This window comes from Lissotriton helveticus, chromosome 1_1 (assembly GCF_964261635.1).
Source record: "Lissotriton helveticus chromosome 1_1, aLisHel1.1, whole genome shotgun sequence".
Lineage (NCBI taxonomy): Eukaryota > Metazoa > Chordata > Amphibia > Caudata > Salamandridae > Lissotriton > Lissotriton helveticus.
In genome coordinates this window covers 1,157,340,537-1,157,359,757 of record NC_136057.1, presented here as the reverse complement: position 1 = coordinate 1,157,359,757, position 19,221 = coordinate 1,157,340,537, and the positions used below count along the sequence as shown (strand labels likewise).

Genomic DNA, 19,221 nt, shown 5'->3' with positions numbered 1-19,221 from the left:
TCACCAACAAGGACTCCGTTGATGGCTGCATACCTCCGCTGGGGGTTGAGACATGTATCGCAGGTGAAAACTTAGTCGACGGCAACACATCACAATCGACCTCGAGGCACACATCGCTGAGAGAGAGTCAGTCAATGGCCACACATCGCCCTTTGACATTGAGACACTCATCACTGGCAAACTCCATCAATGCCAAACACATTGCTGATCGACTTCGAAGCACGCATCACCGAGAGGGACTCCCTCGACAGCCTGAGATCGGGGTTCAATGTCGAGACACTCATCCCTAGCAAAGACTGACGGCATCTCATCTCCGATCGATGTTGCAACATACAAAACTGACGAGTCCTACATTGACAGAAGCACTACACCGCTTGACGTCGAGACAGGATTCGCCTACTGCTTTGCTGACGGCCCACCGCCATTTGATGTCGAGTAATCAGCTTGGCTAGGCACTGAAAGTCCTCACCCGCCGATGTCCACGTCAGTTGACTTCGAGGCACCTTTCACCAACAGACACAGGACAAGCATCATCTAAATGCCCACGGTCAAAGTTTACTTCAAACTCACCTTCTTCAAAGGTGTAGATGTTGCCTGATCAGCCATAGGATCTTAAGATCCCAATTAACCGCTCACCACACTGGCTAGGAAGCATCGGTAAGTGGCATGTATGTCATAGTCCAGACTCTGAGTATTCACAGACTTATTCTCCATCAAGGTGTGCTCAACAACCATCTCTGAAGCCAATACCACAGGTTTCTCCTACGGCTCCTCCAGCTCTTCCACACACTGCGCCTAGATAGCCAACAAGATCCTGGTCACCAATGAGGAGTAGATCTCTGCCTCTTTCACAGGAGACTACCCCAGTCACTCAGAAGTGTTACAACCTCCTCCATACTCTGCACCCGTCTGTCAGACAGATGGCATCTCTTCTGGGATCGATGTCCTCATGTTTTTTCATTGTCCCCCATGCCAGGCTGCACCTGAGATCTGTGCAACAGAAATTGGAGGACCTGTGGAATCCTTTTTCAGACCGTTGTGATGACAAGCTGACTCACAAGCTTCGAGACAATTGCTTTCATGGCGCTCTCAGCATCAAAATCTACTGGTCCTTTCACCAGGACCCTCCTACACAAACTCTCATTGCAGATGCCTTCTTCCATGGATGGTGTGCTCACATGGGCTCTCTGCTCTCTGCCTGTGGTCCGACAAGGAGGAGCAATATCACATCAGCATGGTGGAGCTACAGGCGGTCCATCTAGCCCTCAAGTCCTTCTATCCATCAATACAGACCAGCTCTCTTTTGGTCCATATGGACAACTCAACCACGATGCATCTAAACACCAAGGGGGCACACACTCTTTTCCCCAGTCTCTGAAAGTGCAGTCCATCTAGAACTGGCTAATAGTCAGGAATCTGACAGTTTCTGCTATTCACCTGACAGGAGTCCAGAACACTAAGGCAGACTCTGTCACAATTGCGCCAAACACACATAACTGGATTCTGCATGACTACGTTGCGCAAGACATCTTTCGAGAGTGGGGGCATCCTCAAATTGACCTGTTTGCAGACGAAAAAAACAAAAAATGCCCAGACCTTCCATCCAGGTTCTACCGACCAGGAACAAAGGCAATGCCCTTTTGGCAAACTGGTCCAGGATATTTCATTACGCATTTCCTCTTGTTCTGCTGATTTCGACAGTCATCAATAAACTGTACTTAACCAGGACCAGAATGATCCTCATAGCACCGGAATGGCCTTGCTATTGGCAGTTCCTGTATATCCTCCACCTATCAGAAAGACCACAAAGGAGATTGCCATACAGCCAGAATCTCTTCTAGAGGCTCGGAGGGCAGATCTTACACCCAAGCCTTCTTTCACTGAGCTTGGCAGCATGGCTCCTGAATTTCTCGAATATGGACACTAGGCCCTCTCGCAGGAATGTATGGCCATTCTTAGGGAGTCCAAAAGACCATCGACCAGGGTGGTCCTATGCATTCAAGTGCAAGAGATTTTACTTGTGGTGTATTAAAAAAAAATCTTCATTCAGTTCTGTGTGGGTAGATGTATCGCCTCCAGTTAGCAAAATCTGTGCTGCATTTGTCCTCTAATGCAGTGTTTTCCAAACTTTACACTCCTGAGGACCCCCATTGAGTCACTGCTGGAAGCTGGGACACCCAAGCAATTTGTAATTAAATATCAAGAATTAGAACTGTAATTCGAAAAAAATATACACACGTGCACATCAAACAAAAACTAGACTTTATTTACTAAGGATTTCAGTATTTGTATATTGAAAATATTTGCAAAAATCGAAAAATCCTAATGAGAAGGTTGGTGCTGCTTCTTGCGACTAACTTTTAATTGTTTGGTTTTACAAGACATTTGACATTATATATTGAATTGTATTCGCTTTTAAAGCATAGTAAATAATGACCTTACTATGCACCAGGATACAACAATCTTTTTTCAAACTTCAATGGTTGACAATCTACAATGAATCCCTCACTACTACCCTCCAACAGTGCCCTTCATCTCTATAGCCCATGTATTTAATTTATTTTATAGCTTCTCTCATACCACTGTAGGGTGTCAGAGCACTTTACATCACACACATAAAGAGACAATGAATCGTACAAGTGTAGATCAGTGAATAGAAAATGTTACATAAGGCAAAGGGGACTACGACTACAAGGTGTAGGATTCACATGTCATCCGTACTGGTAGGCATTTTTTAAGAGTGCTTGGTCTGGAGAAGCACAAACTCGAGATCCAGAACATAACAGAGGGGTTAGCGTTGACTTTAATAAAGGATTTATTTGTACCCAAACAAACCTTTTTATCAGCATTGGGATAATGAAAGACTGGGAAAAAGCATAACTTACTAACTTGTACCATGCAGTTTGCATGCAGCTCTTTGATGGCAGTTTATAGCTCACTGTCCTAGATTATGATAGGAACTTGTGAACCGCACAATACCAAAATAATCTATGTGGCAAAAGCAGGAACCCACTGAGCAATGCACAAAACAAAATACTATTTTTTTAATGCATGGTAGACATTCTTTGCAGCAGGCACATTAACCACCTGCGTTCCTTAGATGAGTCAAAGCTGCCATTGGACAAAACCCCCATCTCTCTCCAGCACGTACATTAATCACCGGAGTTATCTTGACACTTTTATTGCTGCCCAAAAACTGCTGATTATACAAAGAACTTTGCAGTGCTTTTAAAACTGCTTCCTACGGACCCCGTGAAAATGTGTCACGGACCCCAGTTTGGGAACCACTGCTTTAATGTATATCATGCAGCTGTTACTGCTTACAGAAAGTGTCCTACACACATTTTTCTTTCAGATGCCTGTGGTAAAGGATTTTTTTTTGAGTGGTTGAAGAAGGTATTCTGATCAGTATGTTCTCCCTGTTCTCCTTCTCCTCGTTGGGAACTTAATGTGGTCCTTTCAAAACGTATGGGTTCCCCTTTCGTACCTATACATAAGGCTTCATTACAACACCTTACCTGGAAAGCTGATTTTCTGGTTGCAATTACTTCAGCATGTAGAGTCAGTGAGATCCAGTCTCTATTTGCTAAACAGCTGTACACCATTTTTGATGCTAGCAGGGTGGTCATGAGAATGGTTATGAGAACTCATCCGAGTACCAATTTTCACATTAACCAGATAATTTCACTCCCAAAGTTCTTTCCTAATCCTTCCAAGCCAGCAGAAAGAGCTTTACAATTTGGATCTCAAATGAGTCCTGAAATTTTATTTGGACTGGCCAAAGAGATCAGGCAATCAGACCATCTGTTTGTCAACTATGGTCCAATGAGGACAAACTTAACTTCTTCTAAACACACCATCTCTAGATGGATAGTCTCTTGTATAGTATTCTCCTACCAGTTGGCCAACAAACACTTACCTGCCAGCCCTAAAGCCCATTCTACAAGGGACAAGGCGGCAACAGCCGCTCTACTAAGAAATGTCCCCATCCCCGAAATCTGCAGAGCTGCTACTTGGAGATCAGTGCATACTTTCACCAGGCATTATTGTCTAGACTTGAATCCTCAGACATTCCTCTTTAAGGAATCTAATTCAATAATTGTTACTGCTGCTTTTGTTTATCTTAGATTTGTCCACTGTTATATGGGATGGGCTTGTTGTTCTATTCAGTGCTTATGACTATTTATGAGGATCCCCTGGAAGAGAAGGATAAAGTGCTTACCTGTAATCCTCTTTCTCTTCCAGGGGAATCCTTATCAAAGTCATGAGCAACCCGCCTTCCTCCCTGTACGAATCTTACATGCAGCAGCTGATATACTTGGTTCTGTGTTCATGTCACTACAAAAGAAGACCTGACCTTGGTGTCACGCTTGGACGCCGAGGGACCCGCAACCGGTATCCCCGCAGAGGACACAAACCCACCAAATTGGAAACAGATGTGCCTCTCCCCCGCGCCCTGTAAATACTGGATCAGAATGTTGTAGCGATGATTTTTTTCGCTACTGGCAAGTGTCTGTGAGTACATGGACACTGACCTTTTATCTTTCACCTTTCTCCACACACCTTAGCGAGTGTGTAGGATAATATCACCCGTGGCACCACATTTTGCCACTCACTTCACCTTTTCTCTTGGTCCTGAAGAAAGTCCCGCATATTTTTCCAGAAGGGACTGAAACATGTAGACCGCAACACCTAAGCCAACTCATAGATAACATTCTCTATTTGTAGTTGCACCACACATAATTGTAAACAATACCCTGGGCTGCCAAGAATAAAACATTAGGTAAGGATTCCCAGAGGTATTTTTTAGCTCACTTTCACCCACATCACACTGTTGCACGACACCCGCTCCGCTGTAGTCAGGCGTTGAAGCACAACCAGGCAGCACTCCGCTGCCTGGTTGGGACCCCGATGATGAAGCATGACACCAACCAGGTTGGTTTGTGAGGGGTCTTTTAACAACACCCATTGGGTCCAGACACAAGACCACCATTACAAGTGACCAAGAATATCAGAGTATATTCACACACATAGTGGGCTTGTCCATATTGTTTCTACATGTTACCTTTGGGGACAGGACGCGCCCCTAAAAACCCTTGCTCTCCCATTTGATTCTCCTATACCTTTTGAAAACACTGAACCCTGCCCTTTGGTCTGTTTAGGGCCTATTCTAGGGGTGACGTGCATTTATTAAAAAGGAAGGTTTGATGTTGGCAAAAGGTTTATTTTGCCAGAACGGAATAGCAGTTTAAAACTGTACATGCAGGCTGCAATGGCAGGCTTGAGACATGTTTAAAAGATGATTTAATTGGGTGGCACAATCAGTGCTGCAGGCACACTAGTAGTATTTAATTTACTATCCCTGCGTAAATGTTGTGCCACTTTTCTAGGGACTTGCAAGCAAATTAAATGTGCTAATTGAGTGTATGCTAATTATACCATGTTTAAAGGAGAGGAGGGTGAAGGCACAAAGTTTGGGAGTGACCCTTCAGAAAGGCCCAAGTCCAACAAAGAGAAGTCTTTGGCTTCACCATTTACTGTGGTCCTTAAAGACAGAGTGAAACTATGCTTTTACCCCCTTTTTGTTGATAGTAATTTCCAATGTCCTCTTTTTTTGGTGATACTTTTACCAACATTCTTTTCTTTCCCTCAAACCTAAAAGGGCGAGAACATGCCTACAAAGGCCCTTCTTTAGTATATTCCCAGAACAAAGGTATCGAGATTAGAAGAGTACTTTTTGTAGGCTATGAAGAACCCAAACTTGGTATGGCAGGTACAAAATAGACTATTTCCAGGCAATTAAGGAACCTCCAGGGGGCCTTCGAGCATATTCATCTAGGAGGAGAGATTTCACTAAGACTCACCCTGTAAATGTGCATTTTCACAGGGTGCATAAGAATAGTAATGAATTTTATCAGTGTTTTCATGCATGTTACATTACAATTTATGTATCTTCAGGAACTTTAGTCCTGATCTCTATGGATCACCAACCTGCATTTGTCTTATTTGTTCACTCCTGGTAAGAAGAATTCTATCTGTTGCATATTCCTGATGACCTAAGGCTAAATCTCAGAACGTATCCTTTCCCTTTTCAGATCAGTTCTTTGGTTACACTTCAACTTTTAACCTCTGTTGGCCATGATGATCAGCTCGATGGAGCAAAATATAAGTGCACAGTATCTCTTGACTTTATTAGAGCTATTGCAAGGTAAGTTTTCTCAATAAGTTTTTATGTAAACTCCAAAGATTGTATGTGCTTACAACTAAAGAGAATATAACTTGGGGAAATAGGAAATTGGCTTCTGTACCTGCTTCAAACTTGTCTGCTTAAAAATAATCGTAAAAGGTAAACATTGACTTCATGTAAAAAAGCTGTTGTATAAATTAGGTTGGAGGTCTATTTAGAAGAACTTGTAAAAGTGCCCTGTGAAAGCTTACAGAATAAAATAAAAAATTAGGAATTTTGCAGGGGGTGTGTATGGGGGTGTATTCGCTTCTTTGCTTCCATTATTTCATTTTATTAGAATGGATATATTGTACTTGCGTGGATGTTCTGGGCAACTGAAGTCTGAAACTGGGTAGAATGAAGAGAGAAAGCAATGGTGGAATTTGAACCAAACATTAAGATCACCATTCCAAATTTGAAAAAAGCAAAATACTAGGCACACTTTTATTCATCAATGTTTTTGGACCACTTTTTCCTAGCATTTCCTTTTATCCTTATGCCAACGGTAGAGGCCTGCGAGGCATTGCTATTTAATGCATTGGTTTTTTTTATCAAACCAGGATAGTACTACTCCTTAATCATATGAATGCATTGTTTTTCGCATCTCCTACTCTGAAGATGCGGACACATTTCCTCCCATACATGCTTCTGTACTCATTAGATTTCCCTTTTCCACTACCCCTACTGGCACAGGAGTGACTGTAACTTTCTTCTAGCCCCCTCAGTAATTGGTTACATCTCATGCAAGGTGGCTGACCAGATCATCCATTGTTGGTTTATCCTTTTACTGTGCCAAGTTTAGGGCTCACAATTCACCTATGTGGTGTGATCTGCCCAGCTATTATTAGAGGAGCGCATTTCTGTCTGGAGCACAGTTTAAAGGTTAAATGGCTTGTGTGGAGGATGTGTTGTATAAATAAGGGGTTCCTAGGTATTGCAAGGACCTTTAAACCCACACAGGACATTGAACATCCTGGGGGATGCAACCATTTTAGGTTTGCGTCGGTGGCGAGTTCATTCTCCTCAGGTGCACCACTGACCTCTTCCCTTTCTACTATATGGAATCCTGTCCTTCCCACCCTACAGTCTAGGTTTTGGTAGTTCACACATTCTGCTTTTTAATGTTCCTTTGGATGAGGCTACAAATCTTGATTGTTGGCCAGTTTGACTACTTTCTTTACAGTCCATGCTTCCAGGCATATGGCATTTTAAAAGTGTAGTTTTAACCTAACATCCAGATCTCCACTTACAAATTAGCACTACTGGATGACCCCCACCTCTGAAAGTATTGACATTGAGATGATTGCCTCAAAATTGTGATGATGGGAGGGATCTTTGTGTTTTGTGCTATCCCAATTTCAGCATTAACTGCCCCGTTGTCACAGAGCTCTGGTACCTGGACTTCTGAATATTGAAATTAGACACGTTTTTTTTTGGGCGTCCAAAGAAGATTTTCTGCGGATAGGAGTCAAAGCTGAGTTGTTTTTCTTCTTTTTTAGTGTTTGAAAACGTGTTTGTATTTTTTAACTTTATTTGGGTCAATTCTCGTTGACTAGGTTCAAACTCACGTAGGTGTCTCCATTTTGCACACAAGGCTCTAAATTAGTTCCCAAGGGGTTTCCTTGATACATATGCTTTTTACTGCTGAGCCCCCAAGTTGAGTATGGCGTTCTTGTGATTTGATCATGCTCCTGTATCTCATGCCTTCATAAATGAAATTGTCAACAGTTGACTCATCACATGCAATCAACGTTATCATTAGCAAACCTCACTGTTATAATTGTTCGCAGCTCATTACTATTTGATTGGGGCTTCCAAACAACTGCTCTAAGCATATTTGTCCTAAAGACTGTATCATTTATTATCTGTGAGACCGAAACGTTGATGTGTTTACGCCTCGCAAACTAGCATCGAGTGAAACAGACTGATACATGCAGGAGATCAGCTCATACATGTCCCTCTTTTCCAGTGAACAAATTCAAGTTTGATGTGCTGCATGCTAAACAGAGACACCGATCTGTCTGGATAGTTTAAGAATAATTTGCTGAAGTGACTCGATGTGTTTGTTTAATCTTGGAAGTCAATTTTTTCTGTATGTATTCTTTCTGGAAAAATTAATTCTGTGTTGTAGTAAACTGTTTTCTGTGGAGTGATTTATGACTGCGTGCCTGGTATGAATGTGTAGTTGACACCATTGAGGAGTTAAAAAAGCAAGCAGTTTGGAAGCTCTGATTTTTCCTTGCAGAATTCATGCCCAAGTTCCTAATGGGTAATTGAGATGCCCTTATATGTTTGCATAAAATTATTTAAGACTACCTCTTGGCCCCAGAATTTGCTTCTATTTTGGTTTTGCTTCTATCATAATTTTCATATTTACATATTTTGTTTTTGTAAATAAAGCCTATGTGTTTAAAGATATAGGTCTGCTTGTAAAGCGACCTTTACTGGATGTTACTACTCAATGCGCTGTACAATATTTGGATGACAAAACCTTTTGTCTCAGACTAAACTGCTCAACCACGCTTCCACTTGGAGAGTCCCCGTGAGAAATAATTGACACTGAGTGAGAAGGGTACTGATACTCAAGAATCTAGAATACGAGTTGTAAATGGTACCTGTAGGAAATTGCGTTACTGGATGGGGGGATGAAATGCTGCTCAAGCCGCAACCGCAATTTTTGTCAAGGGTTAATGCAAGTAAACCCCAAATTGACCTGTGTTCAACCATTTGGTAGCTTGGTACAAAAGCAGTCAGGCTTAACTTGGAGGCAATGTGTTAAGTATTTACGAAGCATATAAATAACAAAAAAGCAAAAACACAATACAAGGGAAATCCAACAACAATTTAAAAAATATGCAAAATGTAATCAATTAGTTGACACTAATGACAAAAAATACAATCAGTAGAATGGGAGATACCCAATTTAAAAAATGTTAGGTAAAAATAGTGCACCTGTGGTTATCTTGTCGTACTGGACCAGTATAAATTCACCAGTTCAGGCCAACCACAATGGAGAACAGGCTGTATACTGGGACCAAGTTAGGCACTCTGAACAAAGCACCTTAAAGACTGTGTCATGGCTCTGTCTGCACATCCTACTGCACGCTTAAGTTGTCAGTGGCAATATTCCCCAAAAGAAAGGGAGTGACCCCAAATACCAAGAGAGGGGGTACCACAGATAAATAAATAAAACGACTCTCTTGGGTGAATTGTTTGTTACACAAAAAATTCCTATTTCATCATCTCATACTTTCATACTCATACACACTCAATCAGAGACCCCACTAGTCAATTAACACATATATGAGAAGTATGGCAAAGAAATGCATAAAAAGGTTATTTTATTTTAAATTCAGTCCCTATAACAAATTCTTCAGATAAAAACACTTCAAGTATATGGGAAATTACTTTAAAAACAATACATTCTCATAAACGCTATGAGAGACAGCAACATTTCAGTGTAAACAATTACATCAATGGTAAGTTGTTTCCTATGGAATTCATCTATTCATGTATGGTGGAGTCTACATCCCTCTATATTCTATTAGACCCGCACACGTTCCTTGGATACAACCAATTTCTGTGAACAAATGTGTTGACGCGTTTCGGTGATATTATTCTTATTACGACCATCTTCTTCAAGACAAAATATATTATACAGTCTCCCTTGTAAAAATTCCTATAAATATAAAAAAGTGTATATAAATATACACATTCAAAACCAACATATAAAAACATACTCTTTTAACTGTTCTATACATTATATAGTCTCATTACCTTCGGGGGAGACCCTCCCCTCCCGTATACTTCTGTGCCAACAACCCGTAGACAAAAAAGATATCTACATCACAAATTTCATTTGTCTTTGAGGCCCCAGATGAATCCCAATTCGAGCCCTCAGTTAAAACTAATCCAAAACATTTTACGAAAACATAGAAACATTGTCATACATTGTGCTTATAATTGGCCACCAGGGTCTGCCACTTAGCATACATCCCTCTCACATTCATATCACTCGGACTCATGACACAACCCAACCCACCTGAGTTCTTCCCTGAGTGGACATGACGATTTAATGTCCTCCACTTGTAGTAGGCGGGGCTCACTTTGGCTCCAAGCGCCAGCTTTAATATTTCTATTATAGAATGGAATACAGCAGTATTAGTTTCCACTTTGCGGTTCCTATTCTATTTATACGACAGTCCGTTACTCCCATTGACTTTCTGGACCTACCTTGTGTGGGGATACTTCGTGTATATTTTCAGTTCTTACGGTTTCCTCCACCTCTTGGGTCCTATGTGGCAGTCCTGCATGATTAAATAAGGATCATAGGGATCATAGATGGGTATATCTGCCAATATACATAGCTCCCCCATCCTCACTGTGCATGTTATACCCATAGATACACTCACCGTTATATTGGTAAAGATCTGCCAACTTTTATCATAACTTGTGCTGATTTCGCAGTTATATTGTTTTCATATGAGTATTATCCCCAGGTGCCTTCATGCAGCTTCCGGCCTATGAATGATTGATATAATAATTAAAATCGTCGCCCCCCCAGGAACGAAGAAGTGGCCTAAATTCTAAACATTCTATTTGATTTAATATCTCATTCCTAACTTCTGGCAGGATACATGCGGCATGGCAAACGGCTTCATTCATGTTATCATGATAATGACCCTGATTATATTTAGGCTTGATATTAATCATATATGCTATGGGTCTCATTTATACCAGATCATTCTGTCTCCTCATGCATAGCTATGCGCTAGCTGATATAGGCTTAATTCCATGCAACCAAGGCACGGGACTTGGTTCCTGTTATATTTAGAGTCCAAGTCAAAATTCATTCTCTGCCCTAGCTCTAATTATGCTTTAATTTAGTGTAGGTTGCGTCTTCCCTGGACCGTTTAGCGCGCTTGTAATCACTCCTCTAGAGCTGCCCTACGCTCATAGATATACACTAGACTGGAGGAGAGTTATACTGTTACAGTAAAGAACCGACCCCATTTCCTTCTACTGCTACACACTCATGTGTACGTGCCAAGTATAGCACGCTAAATTAGGTGTAACAACCAGCCAACCCAGTTATAATTCGCCGATAGTCTGCTGTACGGGAGGCCCCCTTCCCACAATCTACGCGGCACACAGTAAGTATTAGACCTAGAACGCCCGCGTTGCAATTCCCGGCGCCCGTCGTTCACTTACTTCATGCTTGGATAAGCGTCAAATGTATAGGTCCTGCCTCAACATCACTTCAGAGACCATCTATCCGTAGGCCTCCGAATATATAGTGTGTGCGGCATCTCTAATAACTCTCACCTGGGATTATTCAAAATGTCACCTCCTACCATTATGTAATCGTGACCAGTTATGCTGTGTGGTTTCAAGCTACCCTGCCTCTCACTCTAGGGCCATTCTTTTTTTGGTTTTAAAAACTTTTTTTTTTGCAGCAGGAAGCACACGGATATCTCCAGCCCTGAGAGCATAAATTCCATTTTAACCCCCGAGTCCATATATAGGTTAAAACCTGTATCACGGCCCTTAAGCCCACAACCCGGAGGTCGGGCGGCGCATTCTTGATTAGTCACCAAAACATGTGTTGTAGTTTTCATTTCGGGCTTCCCGTAACACGTCAAATCCCTGCTTTTTATAATTTTCTCCCCTCCCTCCCCCCCAACTGTGTTCTGTAAACCCGAACAAAACATTCCCCAACGTGTAAATTGCCACATCATTTCTTTCCGTTGCACCATAAAAAGGCATCCCCAACCCCACAATCGGAGTCTCACACTGCTCCACACCCTCCCCCCCGACAGCACTCCACAGAACAAAACATTACTCATCTCGTGTGTAGCCCCTTGGCGCTACTCCCCTCCCCTGTCCATGTCGTTACAGGGTCATGTCCAGTCCCAAACCTGTTTCTTGCCCTTGGTGAACAGCCTACCCCACTTTACTGTCCCCCTTCAAGACCATGGTATTGTCTCCATTTTGCCCACACCTTTCGAAATTTCCTGGGGCAACCTCTAGCCTTATATGTCACCCTTTCTGCCACCATGTAGAGATCTAAACCCCTCCTCCATTCCTCTACCTCTGGTATCTCTGCGGCACCCCAGTGTTTCGCGATGTCCCTCTTGGCCACCACTAGTGCCAGCACTAGGAAAATGAGTAGCGGGCGCGGCAGGTCTACCTCATTTGTCATGCCCAACAACGCCAGCTTGGGGTCCCTTGCCAATTCCACACCCAGGACTTCCCCTAATTCCGTGAAGATGTGTGCCCAGTATATTTGTATTTTGTCGCAAGACCAAATGGTGTGGTAAAAATCTCCCTGCTGCTGCTGGCATCTGAGACACGTGGGATCTGTAATTTTCCCCGCCTTGAGGAGACGCACTCTATCGAAGTATGTCCGGTGTAGCACAATTAACTGAATGAGCCGCAGCCTTGACTTGATTGCTACCTCCCGGGGGTGAATCAGGACTATCTCCCAATCTAGGTCTTCCATCTCCCCCACATCTGCCTCCCAGATCCCCCTCAATTTCCTTAAGTCACCTAGCATGTTGTTGGTTAGTGTCTTGTATGTGAGGGAGACCGCCTGGTGTACCATTTGTTCCTGGAGGAGTCTACCTTCTAGCGGGGCGTATTCCGGTATGTCCGTGAGTGTGATATTCTGTGCCCTCCATGCATGCGCCAACTGGGTGTGTTTAAAAAGTTGTGAGCGATGCAGTCCAAATTCCACCTGTAGCATGTTGAACGATTTCAATTCCCCCTTGCATATCACATCTCCAATATGTGAGATACCTATGTCGTCCCACCTTTGGAATCCCTTCAGTTTTTTAAATTCCGACAGCCATTGGCACTGCCATAGCGGCGTCTGTCTTGTCGGTCTCCCCGCCCATCCCATACGTTTCGTAGCTCGTGTCCATGCCCGCAGTGTGATCAGTGTTGCCAGCAGGAGCGACTTTCTCGCCCTACCTCCGTACAGGTAGTAAAGTATGTTATGAGGTGACAGCTTGCATCGCTCAAGTGCATAAGTCGGATGATCGGCCGGGGTGTGGATCCAGTCATTTATGGGTGTCAGGTGTTCCGCCCAGTAGTACGCCTCTAGATTAGGTAGTGAGATACCCCCGCTGTACTGGTGCCGTTGGAGCATCTGGAGGGCAATTCTAGGTTGTTTCCCCAACCACAGGATTGAACGGAGGTCTGCATGTATTTTGGGGAGTGCGGTGGCCGGGAGTGGGTAGTACTCATTCTGAAGTGTGTAGAGGAATTTTGGGAGGGTAATCATTTTATACATTGCAGCCCTGCCTAGTAGGGTGAGCGGCAGTTGCCTCCATCTGTTCATGTCTTCCACCGCATTGGTCATGATTCGCTCTACATTTCTGGTGAATGAACGCATCTCGTCTCGAGTAATATATATACCCAAGTATTGAAACCCCTCTACGGTGGTGAGCAATTGTTCGGGTAAGGTCCCCCAATTGTCGGCCCCCTGTGGGTCATAGAGGACTGACTTATTCCAATTAATGGTGTGGCCCGCCCTTGCTCCAAAGCCTCCCAGTTCCCTGAACAGCTCCGGGATCGAGCTCTCGGGTTCGGTGATGTATAATAGCACATCGTCGGCGTATAGTGATATTTTTTCCTGCGTTCCTCCTAGCGTGTCCCACGAGAAGCCACTAATGTCCGGGTTTTGTCTGATCCTGGCCGCCAGGATCTCAATCGTTAGCGTGAATAGGAGAGGGGACAGTGGGCACCCCTGCCTCGTTCCCCTGGACACCTGGAACTCTCGGGATAGCCGGCCATTTACCCGTACACGGGCTTTCGGGGCTGTATACAATAGCCTTATCCAACCCTGGAATTTGGGGCCTAGGCCGAACCGTTGAAGCGCCGCCATAAGAAAGAGCCAGTGCACTGCATCAAACGCTTTTTCCGCGTCTAAGGATAGAAACCAGTGGGGGTCCTCCCTGTCCTTGACTTCTTGTAGCCAATTGTGCGTGCGTCTGAGGTTGAGCTTAGTCGCTCTATCTGGTAGGAATCCAGACTGGTCCGCGTGTATGAGATCAGGAATCACCGACCTCAGGCGAGCAGCTAGCACCGTTGCCAGGATCTTCACCTCCATGTTAAGGAGGGAAATGGGGCGGTACGAGGCACACTCGTCCTTGGGCTTGCCCTCTTTGTGTATCGGGACTATGGTGGCCAATGTAAGGTCCGATGGGAGGCAACCTTCCTTATATGAATCAGAGTATAAAGCTTTGAGGTGTCGCGTCAACAGATCTGACGTGCGTTTAAAGAATTCCGCAGGGAACCCATTCGGCCCCGGTGTCTTCCCCGTTTTGAGTTTGTTTATGGCCTCCGAGATCTCATCAAGTGTGATTTCCGCCTCCAGCGCCGAGCTAGTTTCGGCATCCAGTGTAGGCAGATCCACCTCTCCCATGTAGTGTAGTGCGTCTGTGTCTGTCCCGAGGTCTCTTGCCTTATAGAAGCTTTCATAATGGGATGCAAAGGCGTCGGCTATCTCCTGTTCAGTGTTCACCAGGTCGCCTCCTAACCGTCTGATCTGTTCTACCCACCTAGCTGCCCTTTCTTTCCTGCTTAACCATGCTAGGAGACTGCCCGATTTGTCACCCACGTCGTACAACCGGTGGAGGGTTACCAGTGCTTGTGTCCGTGCCTCGTTAGAGACTATCTCCTTATACTCCCGCTGTTTGTCTAGCAATTGTCTTAGGACATTTTCCCCTTTGTACGCCTGCTATTCCTCCTCCAAGTGCAGTATTGTAGTTTCTAATTCGGCCGTCTCTGCGTGTTGCTTCCTCCGCTCATCCCTCAATCTACTCTGTGCTCTGTCCCGCAAAACCAGTTTCATTGCCTCCCAAAAGGTCGTCCCGGAGCTGACCGAACCTTCGTTCTCTGCCACATACACTGTAATGTCTGCCCTAAGTCCCCTTATGATCTCCGGCTTCTGGAGGTCCCAGGCTGCCAGGCGCCATTCCGAGCCTCTCTGCCCCCTGTTTGCCCCAATCTTCGCATATAATGGCGAGTGGTCCGAGATTCCCCTTGCTTTATAAGCCACCTCGTCGCCCGCAGTGAGGTATTGCCTATCTATATAAATATGTAGTCCAATCTCGAGAATACTCTATGCGCCCCAGAGTAAAAGGAGTATGCCTCTTGTGTGGGGTGTCGCCATCTCCAAATGTCTGTGAGACCCAGGGTAGCCATGTGTTGCGCCAGCGCTGTTTGTGCCCCCCCCTCCGGGTTGGCCCTGTGCGATCTAGCTCTTCAGACATTACGTCATTAAAGTCCCCTCCCACTATTTGTATCGTGTCCGCTGTTTCTAGGAGGATGGAAGCGATGGCCTTGAGTGTGCGCGCCTGTAGTTTCGGTGGAGCATACACCGATATCACTGTGTATGTTTGCCTCCTCCATATTCCCTGTACTCCTGCATACGTGCCCTGTGGGTCACTCCATGTACGGGTTGTGTTGAACGGAAATGATTTGTTGATCAGCACCGCTACTCCCCTGGAATCTGCCGTGTACCCCGCTTGAGTCAGGACCGCGTATCTCCCTCTCGCTATAAATGTGCATTTTTCACCCCTCAGGTGTGTCTCTTGCAGAAGCACAAAGTCCGGAGCTACCCTCTTGATATAAGCGTTCACCAGTCCCCTCTTAATTCTAGCTCCCAGGCCGTTCACATTCCATGTGAGGATTGAGACCCCCCTGCCTTCCTGTCGCGGGTCAGTTAGTGTACCTGCCATGGCTTGGAGTGACTCTCATGTTCCGTGGATGTCCGAGATGTGTGCCAGTAGTGGTGTTTCAGCTCGTATGATTGTGGCTGTCCCCCCCCCCTTCTACCCCCCGACCCCAACTTTATGAATTCTTCCCTTCCCGCGACCCCCCCCCCCCCCCCTCCCCACCTCCCTCCCCATCCAGCCCCATCCCCACAGAGGATCGAGCTTTCAGTAGGGGTCGGTCTGTCGCCCACCCTCTCCCTCCCTCTATTCAGTTATGCCTCACAGTCCCCGCCTCGGCAGGATGTAGTATAACAAATTTTCCGGGTTAAGCGCCCAGGCGTAACTTTGATCAAGACCTGAAACTCAAGGAAAACTTAAACTTATCAACAGATACCCCAAGGAAAATAAGAATAAAAGAAAGAAAGGGGTTAGTGTCAACTTGCGTGTCGCCGGTCTCCCCGGCCGACGTCTCCATTAGTCCACTTCAGTCGTGTTCAAGAGTGTGAGTCTTGTGTAGACGTTTCTGCCCCGCTGTTTTTGTCGGAAGTCTCCTGCTCCAAATTGCGAATCACAGTCACTAGGGGGTGAACAGAGTTCTGATGGGTGTCCAGCTCATCATCTTCCTCGGCGTCCGAGACTCTGAGTTCTACATCCTCTTCGCCGTCCCCTTCCGAGCAAGTCTGATTTCGGGACCCACGAGGTCGTAGGTCAGCTGTGCCGGAGGCGCCCGGGGACTCCGATCTCCCCCTCCTCCCCCCCGCAGATGCGTGTGCTCGGTACGGGGTTCCTGTGGTGCGAGAGTATGTCCTTCTGGATTTCCTTCTTTGCTGTTTAGGCAGGCCCCATTGTGACTTTCCTTTCACGGTTTTTTCCAGTTCCTCGCGACCTGCTGTTTCCCTACTATTTAAGATCGGCCTCTCCTCGAGCCACTGCCAAGCGTCCTCCGGGTGGTTAAAGAAGATTGCTTTGTCCTTATAGATAACTTTGAGTTTTGCCGGGAAGAGCAGCATGTAGGTAATGTGCAAGGATCTGAGTTTAGCCTTTACTGAGTCAAATGAGCGTCTCTGCTTCTGTACCTCCTGGCTGTAATCTGGGAAGATCATGCTGTTGGTGTTTTCCAGCCTGATCTCTCCTAGTTTCCTCGCTTCCCTCAGGATCAAGTCTCTGTCAGCAAAGTTGAGGAAACGTGCGATCACTGGCCTGGGCCTCGCCCCCTCTCCGGCGGATTCGCCAGTAATGCTCTGTGTGCTCTTTCAATCACGAAGCACGTCGAGAATTGTGCTTCCGGGAAGGTTTCCTTGAGCCATGTGTGTAGGAACGCTGACATGTTGTTCCCCTCAATCCCTTCTCTAAATCCTAGGTTGTTGCGGCGCGCCCTATTTTCGGCGTCATCCACCTTCCACATCAGCTGTCTGTGAGACGCCTGGAGCTCAGCCATGTCTTTCCGGATCGTGGTGATCGAGTCCTCTGCTTCTCCGATGCGTGATTCCGTTTCCGTTACCCTGGCCGAGAGGTTTCTGAAATCCTGGTGCAGGAGAGTGACCTCAGACCCAACCTCACCAATTTTGACTTCCAGTGCCGCCCGTGATTCTTGAATGTCTTCTCGACGCCTGAATCGCTGCGAGTAGTATCCCAGTGTCTACGGGTCCCTCAGGAGATGTGTCTGGGTTTCCCCTGGTCTGCCGTGGCGCCGCAAAATTGTCCATCGGGCCCTGTTTCGGTGGTCTGGGTGGCGGATCCTTTTTTCCCATATTCGCCGCAGTGTCGCAGTTTTACAAGAATATGGGACTGTACGGCCTACTATGCCGGTGGTATTATGGAAGTAAGACCTCTGGTCCAACCCGCGCCCGTGGGTGCCCGGTGCTTTCCCCGTCTCCTCCTGCGGAGCAGTGCTTTCGCTATCAGGCTATCGTTACTGTCTCCCAAGCGCGCCCTGAGTGGTGCATCCGTTGGCGCCGCTCGGTTAGTTCGCCACCGGTCCCCCGACCCACCGGTGTCCGTCGTGGAGTGATGTTGGCTCGTGCCGCCCCTCGGTGGTGGCTTCCGCGACCTCCGCGTTCCCGGCGGGTGCGGATCCCGGCCACCAAATGTTTACTTAGGCCTCCGTCTCTTTGAGGACGTGTGGGGGATGCAGTGATGCGATATGTCGCCACCCCGCTGTTGTGTGTTCACAGGGTACAACCCTTCCGTACACCGGCTGGTGACCCGGGCCTCTTACCCGACCAATGGGTTAAGACCAGCCTCCTTCGGGTGGGTCTGATCTATTTCCAGTTGCTCTGACACAGGTGGTGGCTCGTTTCCCCATTCCTGCTATGGTGGATCGGTATTACAAGGGTATCGGGGTGTACGACCCACAATGGTAGTGGTGTAGTGGAGATCCTATTCCTAGTCCCACCTGCGCCCGGGGGGTCCGGCGTTTCTTCCAGTCTCCTCCCTCTGAGTGTTACTTTCGCTGCCAGGAGATCGCAGCTGCCCCTCAAGCGTGCCCTGGCTATAGCATCCGTTGGCGCATTTCGGGTCGGCCGCCACCGGTCTTACTGTCTTTCTGGTGGTCGCCGAGAGGTGATGTTGTAGTGTGTCGCCCTTCAGTAGAGGTTTCTGCGACTGTCACTGTCCCCATGAGTGTGGATCCCCACTACCAAACGTATTTGCTCCGGCCTCTGTCTCAGGAGGGCGTGTGAGGGTGTAGCGATGTGCAACAGCTCCGCTGTCGTGCAGCCTCGGGTATGTCCCTTCCGGGGACCGGCTTGCGCCCCGGGCTCTAACCCGACTAGTAGGGCAAGGCTCCCTTCACTTGGGGGGGCCTGATCTACACCCAGGTGCTCAGTCACAGGTGGCGGCTCGTGGGCTATCCCCTCCTCAGTGGCCTCTGTGTCGCTCGAAGCGGAGGGCTGGGCCTCCGCCTACTCTCTCAATCACAGGCTGCTCAGTGTCTTTCTGGCCCTGGCGTCGCTATTCCCAGGTCTGGCCAAACCTCATCTTCGGATCCTCCTTGCGGCGCTACGCGGCGCTGGTATCTGTCTCCCCACTCCGCTACCCCTCGCTGCCCCAATAGTGGCGGGTATGTGGGGGTCGGCGACCTACCGCCTCAGCGTCCGGCACTTCGGGGTCCCTCTCTTCCTTGTGGGCTCCCTCTGGGTCAGACTAGATCCCTTCCGGTGCGGACCCCTGCTCTATGGATGCCCGGCAGAGTAATATGGCCGCCATATTGGTGCAGTAATTACCGGGCTGCAAGGGGTTCCTAACCTTCTCCCGCAGTTATCCTGGCGGCCT

At 46.6% G+C, this 19,221-nt stretch overlaps 1 protein-coding gene across 1 annotated transcript in view; it reads left to right on the top strand.

The window, feature by feature from the left end:
- Nucleotides 1–19,221, top strand: part of ORC5 (origin recognition complex subunit 5) — a 401,683-nt gene that overhangs the window by 363,716 nt on the left and 18,746 nt on the right. Inside the window, exon 13 of the mRNA XM_078679036.1 lies at nucleotides 6,096–6,208. Coding sequence (XP_078535162.1) covers nucleotides 6,096–6,208 — 113 coding nt within the window. The remainder of the gene's footprint in view (nucleotides 1–6,095; nucleotides 6,209–19,221) is intronic.